At 56.0% G+C, this 19757-nt stretch overlaps 1 protein-coding gene across 1 annotated transcript; it reads right to left on the bottom strand.

The window, feature by feature from the left end:
• Positions 1-1732: 1732 nt before the first annotated feature.
• FAM89A (family with sequence similarity 89 member A) lies at positions 1733-19058 on the bottom strand. Its single transcript, XM_045858993.1, has 2 exons — positions 18722-19058; positions 1733-2851 (listed from the first exon to the last, which is right to left on the bottom strand). Exons 1-2 carry the CDS (start codon positions 19007-19009, stop codon positions 2588-2590), a joined length of 552 nt encoding a protein of 183 aa, XP_045714949.1. The 5' UTR covers positions 19010-19058; the 3' UTR covers positions 1733-2587.
• Between the last annotated feature and the right edge of the window lie 699 nt (positions 19059-19757).

The raw sequence follows: 19757 nt of genomic DNA, 5'->3' as shown, positions 1-19757 counted from the left end.
GAGCAGTTTCTTCAGCCTGCACCAGCCAGCGCTGGACACCTTACTGTCTACCGCACCCTGCTGGCCACCGAGGAGCAGGACGGCCCCACTCCGAACGGACGGGTGGTGGTTTCCGCCAGGCAGCAGTGAGGGGCACCCGCTGAATTCGTTGTCCAGTCCTCTGTGGGGCCTTTGCACGGAGTGTGGATCAGAAAACACTGTATGATCCGGTAAGCTTTAATATTCCTTGCCAAGTGGTATTTACAACAGTACCTTACGTCCGGGGTAAGAGAAAGTTTGGGGTGATTCGTATAGTGGATCCGGCACAAGTAACGGCCTGCTTGCGTGTGGTTGGTAGGGTACGTGCATGTCTCGCATGAGGTGGACAGCAATTTGAACATCTCACCTAAAATGTCACACGGCGTGCTTGAGCGGGATGCCGTCATGTTACAGAATGACACGCGTATGATCTTGTGATGAAGGGGGGGGGGGCGTTATTTGTGCCGAGCCCTGTGTACCCCCTCCGACGGAGCACTGACACCTGCGGGGGTTCTCCCCGGGAGAAGGCCCGCGTTCACCTTCCCAGCGGTAAGGGCCAGGCCCCTCGCGCCTTCGCCCCCTCTGCTTCCGACTCCGACAGAATATCCCGCAGCAGTGGGAGGAGGCGCTCTCTGTGAACCACGGCGGTTCCAGAAGAGCCAGAGGCGGCAGACGGTGGGCGGGGGGGGGGAGCACACACTCTGAACCAGAGGGACCCCCAGCCCGAGCCAGCAGCGAGCTCGCACCCGGCGATGGTGAGCCTGTTCTCCGAGGCCTGGGACTTGTGGGCGTGCAGGGGGACTGGGGACTGGGGACCAGGGGCCAGGGGCTGGCTGGGCAGTTCTGTCGTGCTGGGGGGCGCTGCAGTAGCAGAGCTGGTGCTGGGCTGACACAGCCGCGCTCCCTGAACTTGGGGCACAGCTCTCACCGGTGCATCTTATTGAGACGCAGGCCCGATCCGGCAGCCTGGGTGGGCAGAAGACGGTGCCTCTCTGCCACGTTTCCAGGGCTGCACACTCCCCGGGCCACGCCTGGAACCCCAGATCTCAACCAGACCTGAAACCACACACATGCCCAGGCCCCACTCCTTCCCACAGAAATCAGAACGGGGCTCAGTATTTCCCTAAAGGACCCCGAAGTGATTCCACTGTGGTCAGGGTTGAGGACAGCTGGCCTCAAGTTCAGCTCAGGTTATGCAGGGGCCCAGCCTCGGAGGAACAGACTTCCCCTCGCGTCTGGCAGTTTCAGCTTCTCTTCCCTTCTGAACAGTAGGTCACCAGCTGAAGCCATCCCTCCCTTAGCTGCCCCTTTCAACACAGGAAGCAAGCAGGAAGGAGCTTCCTTCTCTGCACCTCACCCCAGTTCCTGGCACGGGGTCGTGTCCACAACAGCCTGTCAACAAGCCCTTTCATGAGGATGAGTTTTACTTCCCCTCCCTCACCCCACAGAGGCGCTAGTAAGCAATGATTGCACCAAAAGAAGAGGAGTGAGGGGTCTGGAGTATCCAAAGGCCGAACAGCCCCGACACCCCCCTGTGACTGGTGCACTGCAGACCCAGCCCTTCCAAGAAGCCAGCAGAGGAATAAAGCTTCTTTCAAATTCTTCACACGCCGTATGTAACTTTCTGTATCTGATTAGATTCAATGTATTCAAGCTCTGAGAGTGGATGACTCCGAGTTCAGACCAAAAAAACACACAACCACAGACAAGAGAGTTCAACATTTTATCCTGGTGTTTGGCCTACAAAGTGGAAAGTGTTCATAAAGGATTTTAATAAATACATTAAGGCTTAAGGTGAGTGATCGCTGCTCTGAGTGAAGAAGGGGTTCCCTCTCTGCCATACTAGTTACCATTCAGAACGTTTTAAATGAAAAGCGTTTGCCACCCGATACGGGACGCGAAGCAGGAGCTTGCCCGTTCCCCCACTCGACACAGCCCCGCACTCTCCTCCTTCCCCCTGAAGCTGACGGGCAAGAGCGATACAAACGTTGACCAGTTCAGAGAATGCAGCTGATTGGCGTGACCTGATATGTTTACTTTTTCAGTAAAGAGCTTCCACTGAGTCACCCAGACAGTTAGTAGTGCAGCTTAGAAATAAATAAAAGCTCAACCAAGAGGCTCGAAAACCTCACGAAACAGCAGAAAGGGCTGCCCACGGTGCTGAGGCGGAACGAGTGAGATGTTAGTGTCGATGCACGGCGAGCTGGAGGTGAACCCCGCGGCGGAGGGCGCAGACCGTCCGCCGCCTGTCGGGAAGGGTCCAGCTGGAAGTCGTCTGGCAGGAAACACCGCGAGGACCTTCTCTGGGACCCCCCGGTCTCGTCCTGAGTCTCGGCAGCACAGCCTCAGTGCCGGGGTGCCCACGGCACTGCAGAACCTCGGCCATTCAATCACACTGCCACCAGCGTGCACGGAGAGCTCCCTGCCAGCACACCGGCCACACTGGTCCCACAGGCCCAGGGACCGGCCTCTAGAGAGAGAGGGGCAGGGCGCCTCCCCGCAAGAGAAGCAAATGCCGACAGTGTGTCTGGACGTCAGCTCCCTCCGGAAGCCTCCTAGAATCTAGAGTCTAGATGGACTCCAGAATCCAGTCCCCGCTGGAGAGGGCGGAGGTGGGCAGCGACAGGTCCCTCGGGGGGCCTCGTTCCCGCCCATCGCCGGGCGAGTTCTGCTCCTGGAAATCCTCTTCCTCCTCGTCGAAGAAGCCGTTCTCCAGGGCGTAGCTGCCGTCGGCGCTGGCAGCCGCCTGGCACGCCCCCTTGTACTCCTGGATGGACTCGTGGAGGCTGTACAGCTGGCAGAGCAGAGACATGTCCAGCTGCCGGAGGCCGACCTTGAGGGAGGGGCGGGAGGGAAAAAAGAGAGGTCAGCAGGGAGTTCTGGCTCAGTGGGACGCTCGTCCCAGCCGGCTGGAGCCAGCACACCCCTCCCGCACGGCCGGCAGCTCCGACAGAGCATCCTGCGGGCAGCTGCTCTGCGGTGCCCGCGCTGAGACAGCCTCCTCTGTGCGATGCCCACGCCTCAGACACGACTTGCGTGTCGGCGAAGGGTCACTCCTGTGGGCATAGGCCCCAGCCTGCGGCGGGGTTTCCCCCGCACACCCTGAGAGGCAACAGCATTGCACAGTCTGGGGGCCCCAGCTGGTTTCGCTTCGGAGGCTGAGACACAGGGTGTCCTGTCCTCGTGCTACGGGGTTCAGCAAAGACTCTGCTGTGACAGCCGCTGTCAGCCCCCTGGGGCCACACAGCCCCCTGGCCAGTGACAGCGGCTCAGTGGTCAGTGCCACGCACTACCCCCAGGAGCCCCCACGCTCCGACCAGCTCAGCCTCCAGGCCCTCACGAGAAGGGGTCCGACCACCTCTCCTCCTGACCTCCCAACAGGGACCGCCCTCCCCCGAGAGGGTGGTGGGACCGACCCCAGGGCAAGCAACTGACCAAGCCCAGGAGGACGGGGCCTCCACGAGTCTCCTGGGAACTCTTTTCACAACAAGCGGGGACAGAACAAGGAATATCTGACAGTCACATAGTTGATGACCTGCAAAGCTCCTCCCCTCCCCACAGCCCACCCCGCAGAAGAGCACAGCCAGGACGGAAAATGCATCGTTTCTATCCACCCCCAAGGGAAGGGTTAAAATCCCCAGGGAAGCCCAGCTCTGACCGGCCCAGCTGACACTCCCCCGTGCGTGAGGACCACCCGGGGATCCTGGGACCCACGCAGATGCAGGTTCAGTAAGTCTGGGGCCCCTGAGCAACGCTGCCAGGGAGAAACTCTAAACAACAGGCCAGGAGGCCCGCCTTCTCGCCGTGGCCCTTGGGCAAGCCGGGTATCCCCTGAGCCTTGGTGATGACGACACAGGAAAGTAACTTCTCCTACAGGCCTACCGGGAGGATTAAACAGAACAGCCATTCACTGTCATGACATGCCTCTGCCCCCAGGAAGCACTAAAGCGGGGGGGGGGGGGGGGGAGACGGGACGACGACGCAGACACCGGAAAACAGATCAGTGGTGGAGGGCCAGGCCTTACAGCTCCCCAGCAAAGGGCTCTTCTGCGCAAGCCCGTCCAACTGCCACCGGAGGGAAGCCGGGGCCCGGAAAAAAACCTTCACCCTGTGACAAGAGGGTGTTAAGCTCCAGGTTCTCCTTCACCCCCGTCCACCACTGTGAGCCCCCGAGCACACACTGCCTACCCCTCCGTGTGGTTCCTTTGAATGGGCCACAGAGAAGGAACCAGATCACGTGGACGTAGCCTGTTTTGCTAAGGTGCTCAGTAGAAGATTTCCAGATAGAGGGACAAGTTCTGTTGTTTCCACAGAGATTCCCCATTATTCTAGAATTCTTCCTCCCCTAGAACTCCTACAAGGAGCTGTTCTTAGGAGAAGACCACCCCACGAGTCAAGGATGTGGCCTCCGGGCCCAGCTCTGCCGCCTTCAATGGCTTTGCGCAGGCCCCTGCCCTCAACCTGCTCACAGCAAGAGGGATTCAGCTGGCCTACAGCGAGCTCAAACACCACGTGACTAAGTGTAGCAAACCACCGAGTCTTCGTTCTAAATGAACGGCAGGCATCCGGGGGTTTCCTGAGCTGGTCTCAGAGGGCACACCTGGCCCCACGGCCCCCTGCTGTCCAAGGCACACCCTGAGCCGCCAGCCACAGGCCCCCCAAGCGGTATCGGCCCAGGCTGCCACATGCCACATCCCGGGTCAGACACCATCGCTCCGGTTCCTGATCAGAGTGTGAGGACTGGGAAAGTGGGTCCTCGACAATTGTGACAAAAAACTACCCAGACGATTCTGATGCCCAGTTCCAATGAAGAACCAGTGTGGACACGGACACCCTTTCCGGACCACTCACATTCTCTCCCCCGGAAGCACGGGGTTTCAGGCCGACCGGGTGGACGAGCACGGAGAAGGCAGGCTCCAGGGTCTGCCTGCCCGAGCTCAGGGGCTGGCTCTGCCGCCCACACCCCCCCGCCACCCCCAGCCGGACCGTTCAACCCCTCGGAGTCAGTGCAACAGCTGCTGCCGTCCTGGCTGTTGCTGTTCTTTTTGTTACTGTCTTCCACTCTGACATCCCGCGGACCCAAAAGGAGACCTTCCAACCAGCTCATTCATCTTCCAACAGATGTAATTACTCTTCACACAAAGTCACAGTCGGCCACCCGTAGGCTCTACGGAGGCCTGACGCCAGGTGTGACCGCCGCACACACAAATGTAATTTCTCTCTCTTTTCTGGAAGATAACGTCCATCTTCTCCCTCTGCCCCTGAGAAAACTATCTGGCTTCTCCAGCTAATATCCTCAGGTCTTTCTGCTGCTTGCGAGGACGTTCTGGTCCATTAGCCACCTAGACTTTTCTTCTGGACTCACTCCAACTTTCCAAGAGTCCTCCACGGCATCCGGATTTGAAAACAAAAACCAAGACACGAGATTCTGACTCAGCCCGTCTTTTCTAAGACTTCATACGAGGAACAGAAACTTGAATAACATAAGTCACACCCTCCCGGAGTCTCACCAATATCTGCTCCAAAAGTAATAAAAGACTCATCTGGAACCCTGGAGACCCTCCTCCTGAGCCACTCTCACCCGTGGGGGTTGCCTGGGTGACCCACGACGGTGCCCCACGCTGGGGCTGCACGACGGAACGAGAGACAAGTGCCAGTGAGCAACACGCCTTTGGATCCAAAGGATCCGACCTGGGGCCCTCGCCTCCCTGGGGCCTGGGCTCCACACCCCCGCCGGGTTTCGGAGGCTCTGGCTGCCCACGACACAGCACCGCCCCAAGACCCACAGTCCCAAGGCTCTTCCCTTCAGCAGGTGCCGTGTCCGAGGGGCCCCAGGCCTGGCAGGACACCCACCAGGCCGGAGTGGGGAGCGGTGCTGAACCCTCCGCACCGCGGCGGCCGATGACTCACAAAGCTGCAGTATCATCGGGCGGAACGCTGGCCTAGAAACAGAGGTCTGACCCGCCCGCCCGGGAACACAGCCGGTCTGGAACACACACCTCTCACCCAACCCAGCAGACGCCGAGCACTCAGCCCGACTGAACAGGCCTCCAAACACACTCACACGCGCGTGCACGCCCACACACGACCCAGCTCCTCTGCTTTCTTCAGGCGCCACGCTTTCTTGAGTTTACCAGAAACCCTCCGAATGAGCTAGAAGGACGCGCGGCAAGTAACTACATGAACAAACCCAGCTTCCACGCAGGCCACTTCTGCCTCAGCTGTGGGTGTTCAAACACTCGCCCTTGAACTTTCTACAGGGTCGCTGGAAATCTGTAGGTGGTATTCCATAATCTGTGCTCTCCGCCCTGCACCTCACGCAGCGGGTCCGGCTGAGGCGCCCTCGCCCAGTCTGTCCCCCACCTGACCCCACGGCACCTGTTAGAGCCTCCTTGCTCCCGGGCCCAGCGCCAGCCACCCCTCCGTTCTGAGACTGTGAGGGGTTCAGCCGCAGACGCTCCTCACTTTTCCCTCGCTGTCTCCGCCTGTCCCGGAGCACTCGCTGTTCTCTGCCTCACACCACAGCTCACACGTGAGTCTTCTCTCCCCTAATCGGGGACACACCTGTAGTGCGGAGACACGACTCCGCTTGGGGCCCCCCAGCACCCAGCGCAGAGCCCGGCAGGGCAGACGGGCAGGGGAAGCACCCAAGCCGCCCTCCCGGGGAACCTCCGGCTGCAGAAGCAGCTGGCAGTGGGGTCAGGCTGGATCAGCAGGCCCTGCGCTACGTCCCACGGGCAGGCTCAGAGGCAGCGGGCTGAGCAGGCAGCCCTCTGTGCCCGGAGCACCCCAAGGTGCCCAAGGAAAGCCTCAGACCACACAGTTTTAACCGCATCATTGAAAACACACCTCTTGCCTGGCGGGAGCAGAAGACACAAACCCGAGTTTCCTCCCCGGGTGCCGGCAAGAGGCGAGCTGTGTGCCAGGAGAGACCCGAGACGGCCAGCCCCCAAGTCAGCGTCTCGACACCGAGGCGGGAGGGTCTGGGGATGTGGGAGGGGACAGAAGGGCCACCCAAGAGAACTGAGCTGCAGTTACGTCTCAGGATATGATTAGATCCCCCACGAAAAAGAACTTCTCACCCTTTCAGAAACAAAGTCGGGAGTCACCCACTACCTTCCCACCGCCCCCAGCAGCACAGGGAGCCTATGGTCTCAGTGATGGGTCCCCACATGTCCCCGAGGGACGGCCGGTCTCCTAATCCGCAGCTGGATTCAAAAAATACAGCTCTTTTTTGAAAGCACGCCCTAAAAGAAAAATCCAGGTGGGCTCATGTAAGAAAAATCCAGAATGCGAAGACCCGGGGAGGTGCAGCCCTTCACTCCGGACCTTCAGGCAAGAACAGCACGCACATTTCCGCGGCTGTAAGCTGCCAGCGGGATTCCTGCCTCCCTCCGTCCAGGCTTCCTGCTTCCTTCCTGAGCTCCTTCTCGTCCGTTCCCGCAGGCCCCGCTGCACCCGCCTGCGGCACTCAGGTGCTCACGAGCCCACCCCATCAACAATGGGGCCGAACAGTCCCAAACCACCCTCGAAACCATTTAGGAAGTTCCCAATGGGCTGGCAGCTGCAGAAACACACCTCGGGCGGACGGGGCGGTGGCTCCCCGTGGGGTTTCGGGTCACTCAGTCTCCGCACGCCTTTGGCAGAGGTGGGGATGAGGGCAGGGAGGATTTCTTCCTAACTTTTAAAGTATTATAATAGAAATGTTACCATGAGGAAACAAGCCTTAGGAGATGAAAGGAACCTTTAAAGGGAAATTTTTTGTTGACTCAAAACAGTATCATGAAAACCTTTTGGCTATTTTTTAAGAAATAAAAAAAAATTGTATTAAAGAAAATGTTTGTTTTATTTAAGAAATGAAAAGTAAAAGTCGGGGCAATTCACTAGTACGTTTAAGAGACATAAACAAAAGCAGCTTCCGCCCAAATACAGCAATGAGCAGGAAACAAAACATGAAGGAACCGGCTCCTTGAGCCTGGCTCCACGCTGAGCAGGTTCCAGGGGGCAGCTGGCCGGGAGGGAGGTCCAGGCGCTGGGATGGGGGAGCCTCAGGAAGTACACTGGGGCCGACTGGGAAGTGAAACCCCCGCCCCCCACCACCAGCCCTCCACCTCCTGTAGCTACAATTCCTCGACCTGAGATGAGAAGTAGCCCATCTCACACGGGACAGGGGGATGTTAAGCCGTAGAATCAAAAACTATAGTATGGGTCCTGAAATAGAGGGAAAGATGCAGAGAAAGTTTCTTATCTGAAAGTTTAGGTACAAACATAACGGGTGATGGAAGCATAGAAAATTACAGTAGCGGTGCACGATAAACCAGGCAGTCATTTCTAAGCACGAGCAGTTCTGGACGTGCCCAAGCAGAGCAGAAACCCAGGTCTACTGGTCGAGTCGCAGAACAGCATGTGCAGCAGGGTCCCACTTCGTGCGTTTATGCACACACGTCTGCAAGCTTTTGGCTGGGAGAGGACGTGCAGGTTTGCAGAACTTACTTCTGGAAAGTGCAATTGGGTACTTACAGCCTTTTGTACTGCTTGTTCTTCCCAACAAGCACGATACTCTTACATTTAGAAATTATAATAGCCCTGGCTGCTGCGGCTCAGAGGACTGAGAGCCAGCCTGTGAACCAAAGGGTCGCTGGTTCGATTCCTAGTCAGGGTGCATGCCTGGGTTTCAGGCCAGATCCCCAGTAGGGGGCACACATGAGGCAACCACACATTGATGTTTCTCTCCCTCTCTCCTTCCCTTCCCCCTCTCTAAAAAGTAAATAAATAAATGATAAAATCTTAAAAAAATAAAAATAAAAATTAGTTATAAAAAAAGGTATAATACAATGGGTGAACACTACTAGTTAAACTGCATGCTTGGAAAACCTTTGTGGAGGACTGATTGGCAAAATCTGTCAAAAGCCTTCAAATGCTGCATAGCTTTTACTCAGTACCTAGCTCACCCTAGGGACTGACCGTAGAGTGGACAATCGGAACTGTACACAAGTGTGCAACGGATCCCCAGCCTGGTTCTAGGCGGCAGACATTGATTCTGTCAAGGTGAAGAAATTAAGCACTGAAAGGCAGCAGAGCAGGGCGCCGGGCCGGGTCTGCATGACACCGCTGTGGTGCCTGCAGCACCGCTCTGACCACTGGGCAGCACTGCCCGCAGCCAGCACGGGAAGGAGGGTGCCACACCGCCAGCCCTGGCAGAGCAAGCTGCTGAGTTCACGGGTGATTTTTATTTTGGGCTTTTCTGAATCTTCTACATGTTCTGCTATGAATATGCGTCCACTTAATGATGAGAGAACTTTTAAAGTTACCTTTTTTTTTTTTTTTTAATGTGCTGACTGAACAATCACATACGGACGCTTGTAAATGTACCTCAGACGAGGCTGGGCGAACGCCCCAAATCTAATCAGGGTGTCTACTGCATATCCGCAGGACTGGAATGTAATAAAGCAAGCAGCGGCCTAATGAATCGTAACCTGATTTCTGAATAAAGGATGTGTTGACAGCAGGCTGCTGACCTGCATACTGTTTAGAAAAGGAAAAGCAGAGAAAGACTTCTCGTAGGGAAAGGGCTATGAGCTCTCCTAACTCGGCTCCCAAGCTTGGCAGACAGGCCCCTGCAGGGCCTCCGAGCTCCCCCATGGGATGTGGCTCTGTCTCCTGTGAACCTTCTCCTCCCCGGGCGGAAGTGCATTTTGCTATTTGACCAGCTGCATCTCCTGTAAATGATTGACTGACTGACTGATTGATTTCCTTGCCAGAAGACATTTTTTCATTGCTTTGAGAGAGAGGTAAGAGAGATATATCAAGTGCTTGCCTCTCACAGGCTCCCCAATCGGGGATCAAGCCCCACAGCCTTTTGGTGTAGGAGATGACGCCCCAGCCAAATGAGCCACGTCAGTCTGGGCTCCTGCAGATGCTTCAGACTCACTAGGCTGAGGAGTAGACTCGGAAGAGCCGCGGTGACTCAGAGGCAGAACACAGACCGCTGAAGCCAGAGCCATAGATCACCCCGCTACCCCTACTCCTCCCAGAAATCCCTCCGCGAGGTAGGGCAGTCTGAGCTGGGTGTTCCCGTATGCCAGCCCGCGTCCATGCAGAGAGCCTGTTCCGCGACTGAACAGTTCCCGTGCGGACATCCTTGTTTATTTCTAACCCAAACTAGTGCTTGCACCAAGTCAGCCCATTTCCTCTTGTGCTGGCCCAGGCACAGAGGAAGAAAAGCAGTCGACCAATTTCTTCGAGAAATGTCTTTGCACATCCTTTTACTTTTTTCCTGAGTATATAAATGAAACATTCGAATACATTAAAAATTCAGTGGTTTGTAATTCTATGAGCCAGTGCTCCCTAATTCCATGTTCTACAGCAGCAATCTTGGAATGTTTTGCCTTGGGACCTCTTTTTACTCTTCAAAAACTACTGAGGATCCCAGAGCTCTTGTTTATAACTATTACTATCCACCTTGTGAGAAATTTAAACTGAGATTTGATTATTAATCCATTTAAAAACAATAATATACCCACTACATGTTCATGTAATAACGTTTTTTTTTATGAACAATAACATTTTGTAAATCGTTTTCATGTCTGGCTTATCTGCTTCTGCATTTGATCCTTTGTGGCGTGTTGTTTTGGTTGAAGAAAATGAAGAAAATCTGGCCTCACATCGAGGTGTCGCCGGGAAAGAAGGGAGCGCTTTAACAGCCTTCGGGTAATTGCGGTTATTCCTCTTCGACGCTCCCCTTCAGTTGGCTGCAGTGTGGAACCATGAACTTGTCACACTCTCTTGCACTAAAATCCACCAGTCTTGCACTTTGGATGGGCCTGTTCATCAAGCACGACTGCACTATCAAGCATTAGTGATAAGAGAAGTGTGGAAAATTGATTCACTGAATTATGCAGCTCTTCCAAAGAGTGATACATTTCCTACTTAATATTTTATAAGTTACATTTGTCAGTATGACCACCACGTAATTACAGACCCCGAAAGGAGCCGTTGGAAGGTCAGCTTGTATTCTGTCATTTTCTTGAATGACGTCCAATTAACCGAGATTCCCTTGCTACAAAAGGAGGTGCAGTTGAGAAAGTCTGAAGCTAAAATCAGAAAACCAACTTCGTGGACAATACATAGAAAACTTCACGTCAACACCTAATGCTTTTCAGAGAACCGACGGAAAAAGCTACAGAAAGTGGCCGGTGTGCACGCTGTTTATCTCCCCAAAGCCTCACCTCCATTGTGATCATTCGTTTAAATCTCTGCTGCTCCTTGAGGTCAAAAACGACACCTTATTGTTTCGACTTGCATATCTGTGGTATTAAGGGATGTTAAACAGCTGGTCATTTCTCTCTAACTGTGTTGAATTTGGCTATTGTATCTCCAATTCTAAGTACAGTCAACAACCTAATAAAACAGCCTCTCTTCACGTTCTTAGTCTCCAGGCGCATTTGGGTGACCTTCCGCAGCCAGGCCTCTCTGGGCTGGGGCCACCCCTCCCGTGGACAGCACTGGCCAGAGGACAGAGGCCTCCCTTCTCCAGCCCCCACCCCCAGTCAAGGACAGCGCCTCCCTCCCCACTCCTTAAAGACAGGATTCTCGCGCCTGCGAAACTAGGCCAGCTCAGGGCTCTGAGGGCCAGTCAAGGAAGCGCACAGAAAGTGCTCATAAAAACTGAAAAGGCCCCCGTGTCTTCAAAAATGTCTGTAGGACCCCACGGAAGGCCAAGGGTTTTCCTGCCTCCCGAGTTCTCGGCTAAGAATAAACATCTGTGTTACGTGTCTCCGAAGGAACGAGCCACAGGAGAGAAGGAGCAACCCGGCGAGCTCTGCCGACTTATCACTTGGAAACGTCTGGAACGTGTGGGCAAGGAATGGGGTGACTAGGAGGCCAAGGCTCCGGAGAAGGAACCTGGGCGAGAGGGGCGAGTATCTGACCCAGCCAGTCCCCAGGCTGGCTTCCTGTTCACGGAGCCCGCGGTCCGTCTGCAGGCCTTCCTGCACAGCGCCGAGAAAACTCGCGCTGTTCCAGCCGGGGCCTGAAGTGGGTGAGTGAGTGAGTGAGTGAGTGTGTGTGTGTGTGTGTGTGTGTAGTTAGGTGGGCCTTCCAGAAGCAAAACCGCGAAGCTTCCGGCTGCTGCTTGGTGGGAGTGAAGTGCGCCAGTCTTCTCAAGCCCACCCAGGGGGGCATCCTTGCCCACCCAGGGCATCCTTGCCCGCCTGGCCTCGAAGATCTACAGCAACGAGGGGCCGGGGCCCAAGCCGGGTGGGCACTGATGCCTTCCAGATGTGAACATGTCCGGGCACCGGCTCGTTCAAGACCCCCTGTGAGTGAAGAGGTGTCCGACGTGCCAAGGACTGGGCATTTGACGCTCACATTTATAGACACACACCTCCAACCAAAGCGGGGTGGGGGCTGTGCTGTTTGGAAGGTGCTTCTGAATTAGGAGTAATATTAGTTTATGGTTTCTGCAAGATACAGGAATAGTTAGGTAAATATTAAGTGGTAGGAAAAAACACCTTTCAGTCCTTTATACCCTGAAATCTTGGGAGTATAAGCAGAACCTCACTGAGAGAGAACATCAAAAGGGAATGGAAACAGACCAGTGACCCCGCCGCTGGCCCTTCCTGCCCAACCTGCCCCACAGACACACAAGGGTTCTCAAGCACAAACTATCAAAGAGACTTAGTTTTTTTCTTTTTGGTGAGGATACTTGGATGGGGACAAGTATTGTATGGAATAATTATGGCCTAAAAAAAATTTTTTTTAAATGGGTGCAACTTTTTTTTAAGGTTTTTTTATTTTATTTATTTTTAGAAAGAGGGAAAGGGAGGGAGAAAGAGAGGGGGAGAAACATCAGTGTGTGGTTGCCTCTCACGTGGCCCTTACGCGGGACATGGCCTGCAACTCAAGCATGTGCCCTGACTGGGAACCGAACCGGCAACCCTTTGGTTCACAGCCCGCGCTCAATCCACTGAGCGACACCAGACAGGACCATGGCCTAAAAATTTAAGAACTATTGCAGATAGCGTAATTGTTGGTGAACGGGGTCCAACAGCAAACTTACACCACTCTTCGGTGTCTGCTCCCAGTTCTTTGCACGAAGTGGGTTTCCAACCAAGCATGGCTGCGCACATGACCTCGGGGACACATGCACGGTGCGGTAGGTACTGTTCCTGTGCCCACGTGATTTTATGACAGAGCGCACTTCTGCAGGCGCCACAAAGATCCGGAAAGGCACGAGGGCAAAATAATTCCATTGCTATACAAAAGGATCCTCCGTGGCAGTTTATTCTTATTTTCCAACAGGGGATCTGGAGCCTATAGTAGCGAAGTCAGTGGCTTGCCAAAATTATATCACATAGTTTCAAAACAAAATTCAAGCTCTTGATTCCTGGTTCATAAGCTTTGTGACTCTTAAAGGGCCCACAAGAAATACAGACCCTCCCAGATTCTGACCCTGTAGGGATGAGAAGGAGCTCAGGAATCTGCATTTAAGCAAGCAGCCTGGGGCACGCCCAGGCTGGAGGGCCGTCCTCTGGGCAACACCAGGATGAAGAATGCATGAACAATGCGGGTGGAAGGCAGCACTAAAGGCTATCCATCGGACAGCCCGAGGCTCCTCTGCTCCACGCCCATCAAGAATGGGAGATAAGGCCCTCCTGCCAGATGGCATTCCACAGGTGACTTGAGGCCGGACCTTTACCGTGACCCTTTGGAAGACTGCAGCCTCCTCGCTAAGACCCTGGTTTCACGTGTAGAACAAGAGCTGAGCTTTGCTGGGATGCGCGCTGCCCAAGCTAATGCTCGGCCCCGGGAAGAGAGTTCACTGCACAAGCCCGCCAGGCCTTCCGTTACCCACTCAAATGCGGGGAAGGTCAGTGTGGCTGGTCTCAGGCATCACACATTTTCCCTGACACTGAATTCTTCACCCAAACCACTGCAGTTCAGGAACTCAAAAGGTCCCTGCGGATGACTTCCCACTTGCACGCAGGTAGGTGACCAACACAACTGTTTGATGGTTTGAAGAATAAACAAACAGAGGCAAAGAGGTTCCACGTCAGAGCTGTTAGAACCTGGTGCTGCTGATCTGGGGAGGGAAACCCAAGGGTCCCCAGGGATGCTGCCCCGTGAAGGTGTCCTGCCCCTACGTCTGAGTCTCTCTTTCAGCCTCTACGCTTCTGTGGACTCTTCTGGGTGCGTAAGCTCGATGCACTGACCTCACAGAGTGGTGGGCGGCCCAGCAGACATCTGTGTGACGAAAGGTGTGGGCCGGGCACCTGACTGACAAGAGTCAAGGGTCCCCTTCAGCCCCGTGCAGGGATTTGAACCGCCAACCAAGAGTCTGGCAGCTGAGCAGGTCAAAATCTTTCAAACTCTGTGGTCTTAAGGACAAAGGATTCTTCTATAGAAAGAGGTATGTGGTGGGTATTTAGCATTTGGCTGTCCAGCTGGCCCCTTCTCCATGTCTGCAAACTGCCCTTTCTTTGGAGAATCCCCAGCCTCCCACGTGATCCTGACCTCAGGCATGACAAGCTGGCCCAGACTGGCCAGGCCACGGGAGCTGGACGCACTGGCGTCCTTTGTCACAGTATGTACAAACTAGAACTAAGATGTGTGACCAAAATTGACAGTGGTGACACTGTTAGAAGCCACGTTCCAAAACATAGCAAAAATGAAATGGCAGGCCCCTCACTGGTGTAGCTCAGTTGGTCAGAGGGTACTCCAGTAAATGAAAAGGTCACAGGTTTGGTCCCGGTTATGGCAACTAGGAGAGAAAACCAATCAGCGTTTCTCTCTCACTAGGATGTTTCCTTCCTTCGCTTGCTCTCCCTCCCTTCCCCTCTCTCTAAGTGTGTTCCCAGGTGAGGACAGGAAGGAATGAAGGAAGGAAGGAAGGAAGGAAGGAAGGAAGGGAGGGAGGGAGGGAGGGAGGGAAGAGAGGGAGGGAGGGAAGGAGGAGGAGGGGAGGAAGGAAGGGAGGAAGGAAGGAAGCAGGGAGGGAGGGAGGGAGGGAGGAATGAATGGGGGGAGGGAGAGAACAGCATCAGACCTCCTGGGTTCCCCAGCAGCCCCATTCTAGTCTGTCTCCATATACGTCCAGCCCTGCACCAAGACTCTCCTTTTGCAAGAGCTAGTGAGTTTCCACAACCCACACGGAGTCTGTGGTCAGAAACTGAGACGTGGTCTAAGCTACAGCAACCATATCGCTGCAAAGGTGGCCCCATCTATCTGCCAGATGGGCTACACTCCTTAGCGTCCAGATGGCTCCTGGTCCTCTTCACGTCCTCCACAGCCCTTTACACCTGCCCTACACTTAGTAAGCATCTGCCGAATGTGATCTAAGAATAGTCTCTGATGTTTAAAAAACCCAACCAACTCAGCTGCTTGTTTGAATAGACTGTTTCTGGTCTCTAGCATAATAACCACCTGAGTGACCATCACAGCTTTCTACATGGGCCCAACGGGGGAGGGGAGAGGGCCTCAGGGCTGTACAGGATTTCAGAGGAGGGGTCCCCGGGACAGGAAGTGCTGAAAGTTGGAGTGGAAACCACGACTCTCAGAGCAGAGCAGGGTGTCACCGATCATGGGACAGACCTCTGCCCACACAGGCTCCCCTGCCCTCGCAGCCCTGGACACCAGCTTCCCCCAGGTCCCGCTCGCCATCCTGCGATCGATTCTCTCCACACCTAAATACCTCCTCCTGCCTCCAGCTCCGCATTCTCAAGTGTTTCAAACACTCACCCACTGACGTGACAGCAAACCACCTTCCCCTGAAAGCAGCCACTCCTCCCAACTCCCCTACTGCTGTGACAACCCCCCTGCCCCGTGACAGATGATCAAGGTTATCACTGCTATCTAATGGGATCCTATGAAGTGACCGAAGACGTTATATATCTTGACCTAGAAAATGTTTGCAGTCTGTGCTCCCAAAAAGCAAACCAGAATGCATGGCGTGATCCGTGCATGTGGATGTGTGTGGACACATGCATGCAGGCAGCATAATGCCATGTTACACAGCCCCGGGAGCGGGACACAGCTGGCTGAATTCATGACCACAGGGGTGGCACCTAAATTTTGAGTAGCTTTTTAAAATACTATAAAATAGACTTTGAGGGTCTATCTCATGGAGAAGTTAAGAGATGATGTGTAAGTACAGATGGCATTGACCTTGTGCTCACACAGGAGGTATCCCCAGAATATGAACTGTGATTATCTCTAGGGGCGAGGACCGTAATTTTGAATTGTTTTGCTTTGCTGAACTTTCCACAAAAGGCTGGAGTCACTTCTGATTCCTTTGCATCACCTTCCCACACCCTAGTACTTAACCAGCAATTCCGGCAGATTCTGCTTCAGAGATGTGTTTCCTTATATAAGGTTCTTGTTCCACATTTGTGGGTCCCCACCCTGCTGGAGGCTCTCACCTCCTCCCCGCACACCTGTAGCATCTCATGCTCGCTCCTGCACCCTCCCATCCAATTCATTCCCCAAACTCCAACTCCGCACCATTCTCCCGCTCCAACCCTTGCCTGGCTACCTGAGGCTCTCCACCACCCTTGGCCCGTGGTCCCAGCCTCTGGAGAGCAAGCACAGTGTTACCGTGCCTCCCCACGCGGTTCCCAGGGCAGCACTCAGTTCCCGGTTGCTACCCTATGGCCTTTTCCCTTGTTAAAACTCCGTGGCCTTCTGAGGCCTCCATGTGCCCGCGGCTGCAAGCCAGCCCCCTCTCTGTGCTGGCAGAAAACAGGGATTAACCACATTCTGCTGTGAATTCTAGTTGCATCCCTTGACACAGACTTGAGCTCAGGCCTTCAAATTACATAGATCAACACACACCATTCTGCAAATAATTCAGGAATGAACTCCCAGCTCTTATCTTGCAAGGCTTCCCCCCCCCCCGCCCCCGCAATGGGAGCCTCAGCTGAAGGTGACCGCTCAGACCTCAGCCCTCACAGCCCCAAGTTAGTAAATCTCTCCAAAGACCTCAGTACTTTCAGTGACCTTGTGACACGTCTCTGAAGGGACCTGTCAAGGCCTGTAGCCCTGTCTTCTCTTTATCTTAGCTGAATACAAAACAGACACATCCTGGCTGTTTATTTTCCTTGGGCCGCAAATAGGCTGCTAGGCTAGGGAGAGCTCTGGCCCAGGGCACACTGATCAGGTCGGGCTGCACTTGAGTCGCCCCAGAGGGACCTGGAAAAGTACTCTGGGGCATGGCAGGCTGACTCCCAGGCCACCCCAGCGAGGCTCCAGAGCATGTTTATAAACCGAAGAGTGTGACTGATGGCAGGAGTGGCCTGGAGGCTTTCCTCTCTCTGTCCCAGTATGAAACTTCAGGGGCGGGGAGGGGTCCCCTTCCCATGTCACCCCCACATTTACCCTACATCCAAGTTCAGACCGTCACCATACCAGGCATGGGTTTATCTAATTCAAATGCAGCCCTGGTTTCTGTGCATGTCTCTTAATAAATAAAAAACAGTTGTTTGGCATTGAAGTGGTTTTATAAGAAGCTTAAAGCATCTTCTCAGAGAAGGCTGGAATCACTTCACTGCCAGATGCAGAGTGAGAAGACAGTATCTGATTGATTTAAAAGTGTGAAGCCTGCTTTTCTAGATTTAAGTCTCAGTTTCCAGAACAGATATGCTCCTCTTAAAAAAAAGGATGCATACATTGAATCTCTCTAAGCAATATCTAGATGCATATTTAAAGGATTCATATGATAAGTACGTTTGCAAACTAATTCATGGGGGGGGGGAGCACCTTTCATATACTAGACTTCCTAACTAAAGAATGCCTTTATTTACCTGTACTAGGACAGGGAAAGGACCCGCACTAGATGAGAGAAGTGGGCAGATTCTGAAACAGGGGGGCGGCCAGGAGGAGGTGACCGTGGCCAGCAAGAGGGTTAGAAAGGAGTGGTTTTTCCGTACGCGCCTGGCCCGGTCTAACCCGGGAGGAGAAAGCTGGGGAAAGGCTCAGTGACACCTACATCCAAGCCCTTGCCCCGCTTTTGGCGTCACCCTAAGTCGCGTGTCCTGATCCACAAACACGTCCTGGACTTCTCAAGGGCTGAGGGAAACTGCGCCCCATTGTCTGCAGCCCAGACACAGCCCGAAGACCCGCAGGGGCCTCCCCCCGACGGGAGGGCACAGCTGCCGGGCGCGGAGAGCGGTTAGGGGCGCCTTCGCCTTCAGCACCATCTGCGGCCGCCCCCCTCGCGGTAATCGGATTCTGCCGGCGCCGCCTGGGGTGCGGGGGAGGGGAGAGGGCTGCTGCAAGCTGCGGTCTACACTCGCTCGGACAAAGCTGTCCTCCCCAGGGCAGGGAAGCAAGATCGCTCACCGCTCTCAACCCCGCGGGCGCGGTCGCAGCCCTTCCCCGACGCGGGAAGTCGGCTGCCCTCTGCGAGGGGTGACAAAGGCGCCTCCCGCCACCGGAGTTTCCGAGCCCGCGGGACAGCGGCGGCGGGTCCCTGAAAGCTGCCCTTTGAGAGTGGGGACCCTCCCTGGGCGATGGTCCCATCGTGGGCACAGAGAGAGCAAGTAAAAGGGGAAGCTCAGAGGGCAGTGCCCGTCTTCCGCGCCGACTCCCGGGGCAAAATAAACAGAGAGGGGCGGGTGGGCGCGGGGACTTCCGGAGCAGGGCTCCGGTCCCGCGAACTCGCCCGAAGGGGAAGGCGCCCCCCACGCGGCCCGCGGAGCCCTCTTACCATCTCCTTGCGGAGCAGGGCCAGCGCGGCGTCCAGGTTGGGCGGCTTGGTGGGCAGCGCCGAGCTCCGGGCGCCGCCGCCGCCCCCCGCGCCGCCACGGCTCAGCTCGTCCTGGATGCGCGACTTCTGGGCGTACAGCCGCTCCAGGTGCCGCCAGCCCCCCGCCGCGCCGCCGCCGGACGCCGAGTGCAGCAGCCCGCTCAGGCTCTTGGGCAGCGGGGGCAGCCCGTCCACCCGCAGCCCCCGCGCCGCGCCCGCCGCCTCCGGCGCAGCTCCGGCCCCGCTCATCGCGCCGGGCCCACCACGCGCCCGCCCGCAGCCGCCCCAGCCGAGGCTCCCCGCGGCCCCGCCCCCTTCCCGCCGGCGCCCCGCCCCGCCCCGCCCAGGCCGGCGTGCCCGCCCGCGCGCTAGCCCCCTGGAGCCCCGGCGGCCCGGCTTACTTCCAGCCCCGCCCACTTGCCCCAGCCCCGCCCCCACCTGTTTTCCGCCGCGTGCCTGGCTGTCTCCTAACCCTCCCTGCACCCTCCGCCACACCCCCGCCCCAGCGCCCGCCCAGGTCGCCTGTGCGCCTCCGCGCTGGGTCCGCCCTCGCTCACCTTTAGCCTCTCAGGGGACGCCCCCCACACCTGCCCACGCACCTCAGGAACCGGTCCCTTCCGCGGCTGCCCCACTCCTGGCCAGGCGGGTTCCCCAAACAGCCCCCAAAGCTGCGCACAGTGACCGACGGGGGCCCTATTTCGAATGCGCCGGATGAGGCCGGCTGGTGCTGGGGGTGGGGGCACAGAGGCTCCCGCTCGTGGCCCGCAGGACGTCGGGGAGATAGTCGGGCAGTGCTGGCGATCCCGCCCGCGGTCACCGTCCCCGAGGCCAGGACCCACCCGGGGGGTGGGCCGGGGAATCGAAGTCTTGGCCGCAGGACCCCCGCCTCCCCGCCAGGGCGGCATCCAGACACGCCCCCGCCAGGACGAGAGCAGCCAGACCCCAGCAAGTGGCTCATTCGCTCAGGCGTGCGGTCCTTCTCCGCCAGTGGCACGTC

This window comes from Phyllostomus hastatus, unplaced genomic scaffold (assembly GCF_019186645.2).
Source record: "Phyllostomus hastatus isolate PE091 unplaced genomic scaffold, TTU_PhHast_1.1 phas_contig_148, whole genome shotgun sequence".
NCBI lineage: Eukaryota > Metazoa > Chordata > Mammalia > Chiroptera > Phyllostomidae > Phyllostomus > Phyllostomus hastatus.
Note: the sequence above shows the minus strand (reverse complement) of the source record. Positions and strands in the feature narration are given on the sequence as shown.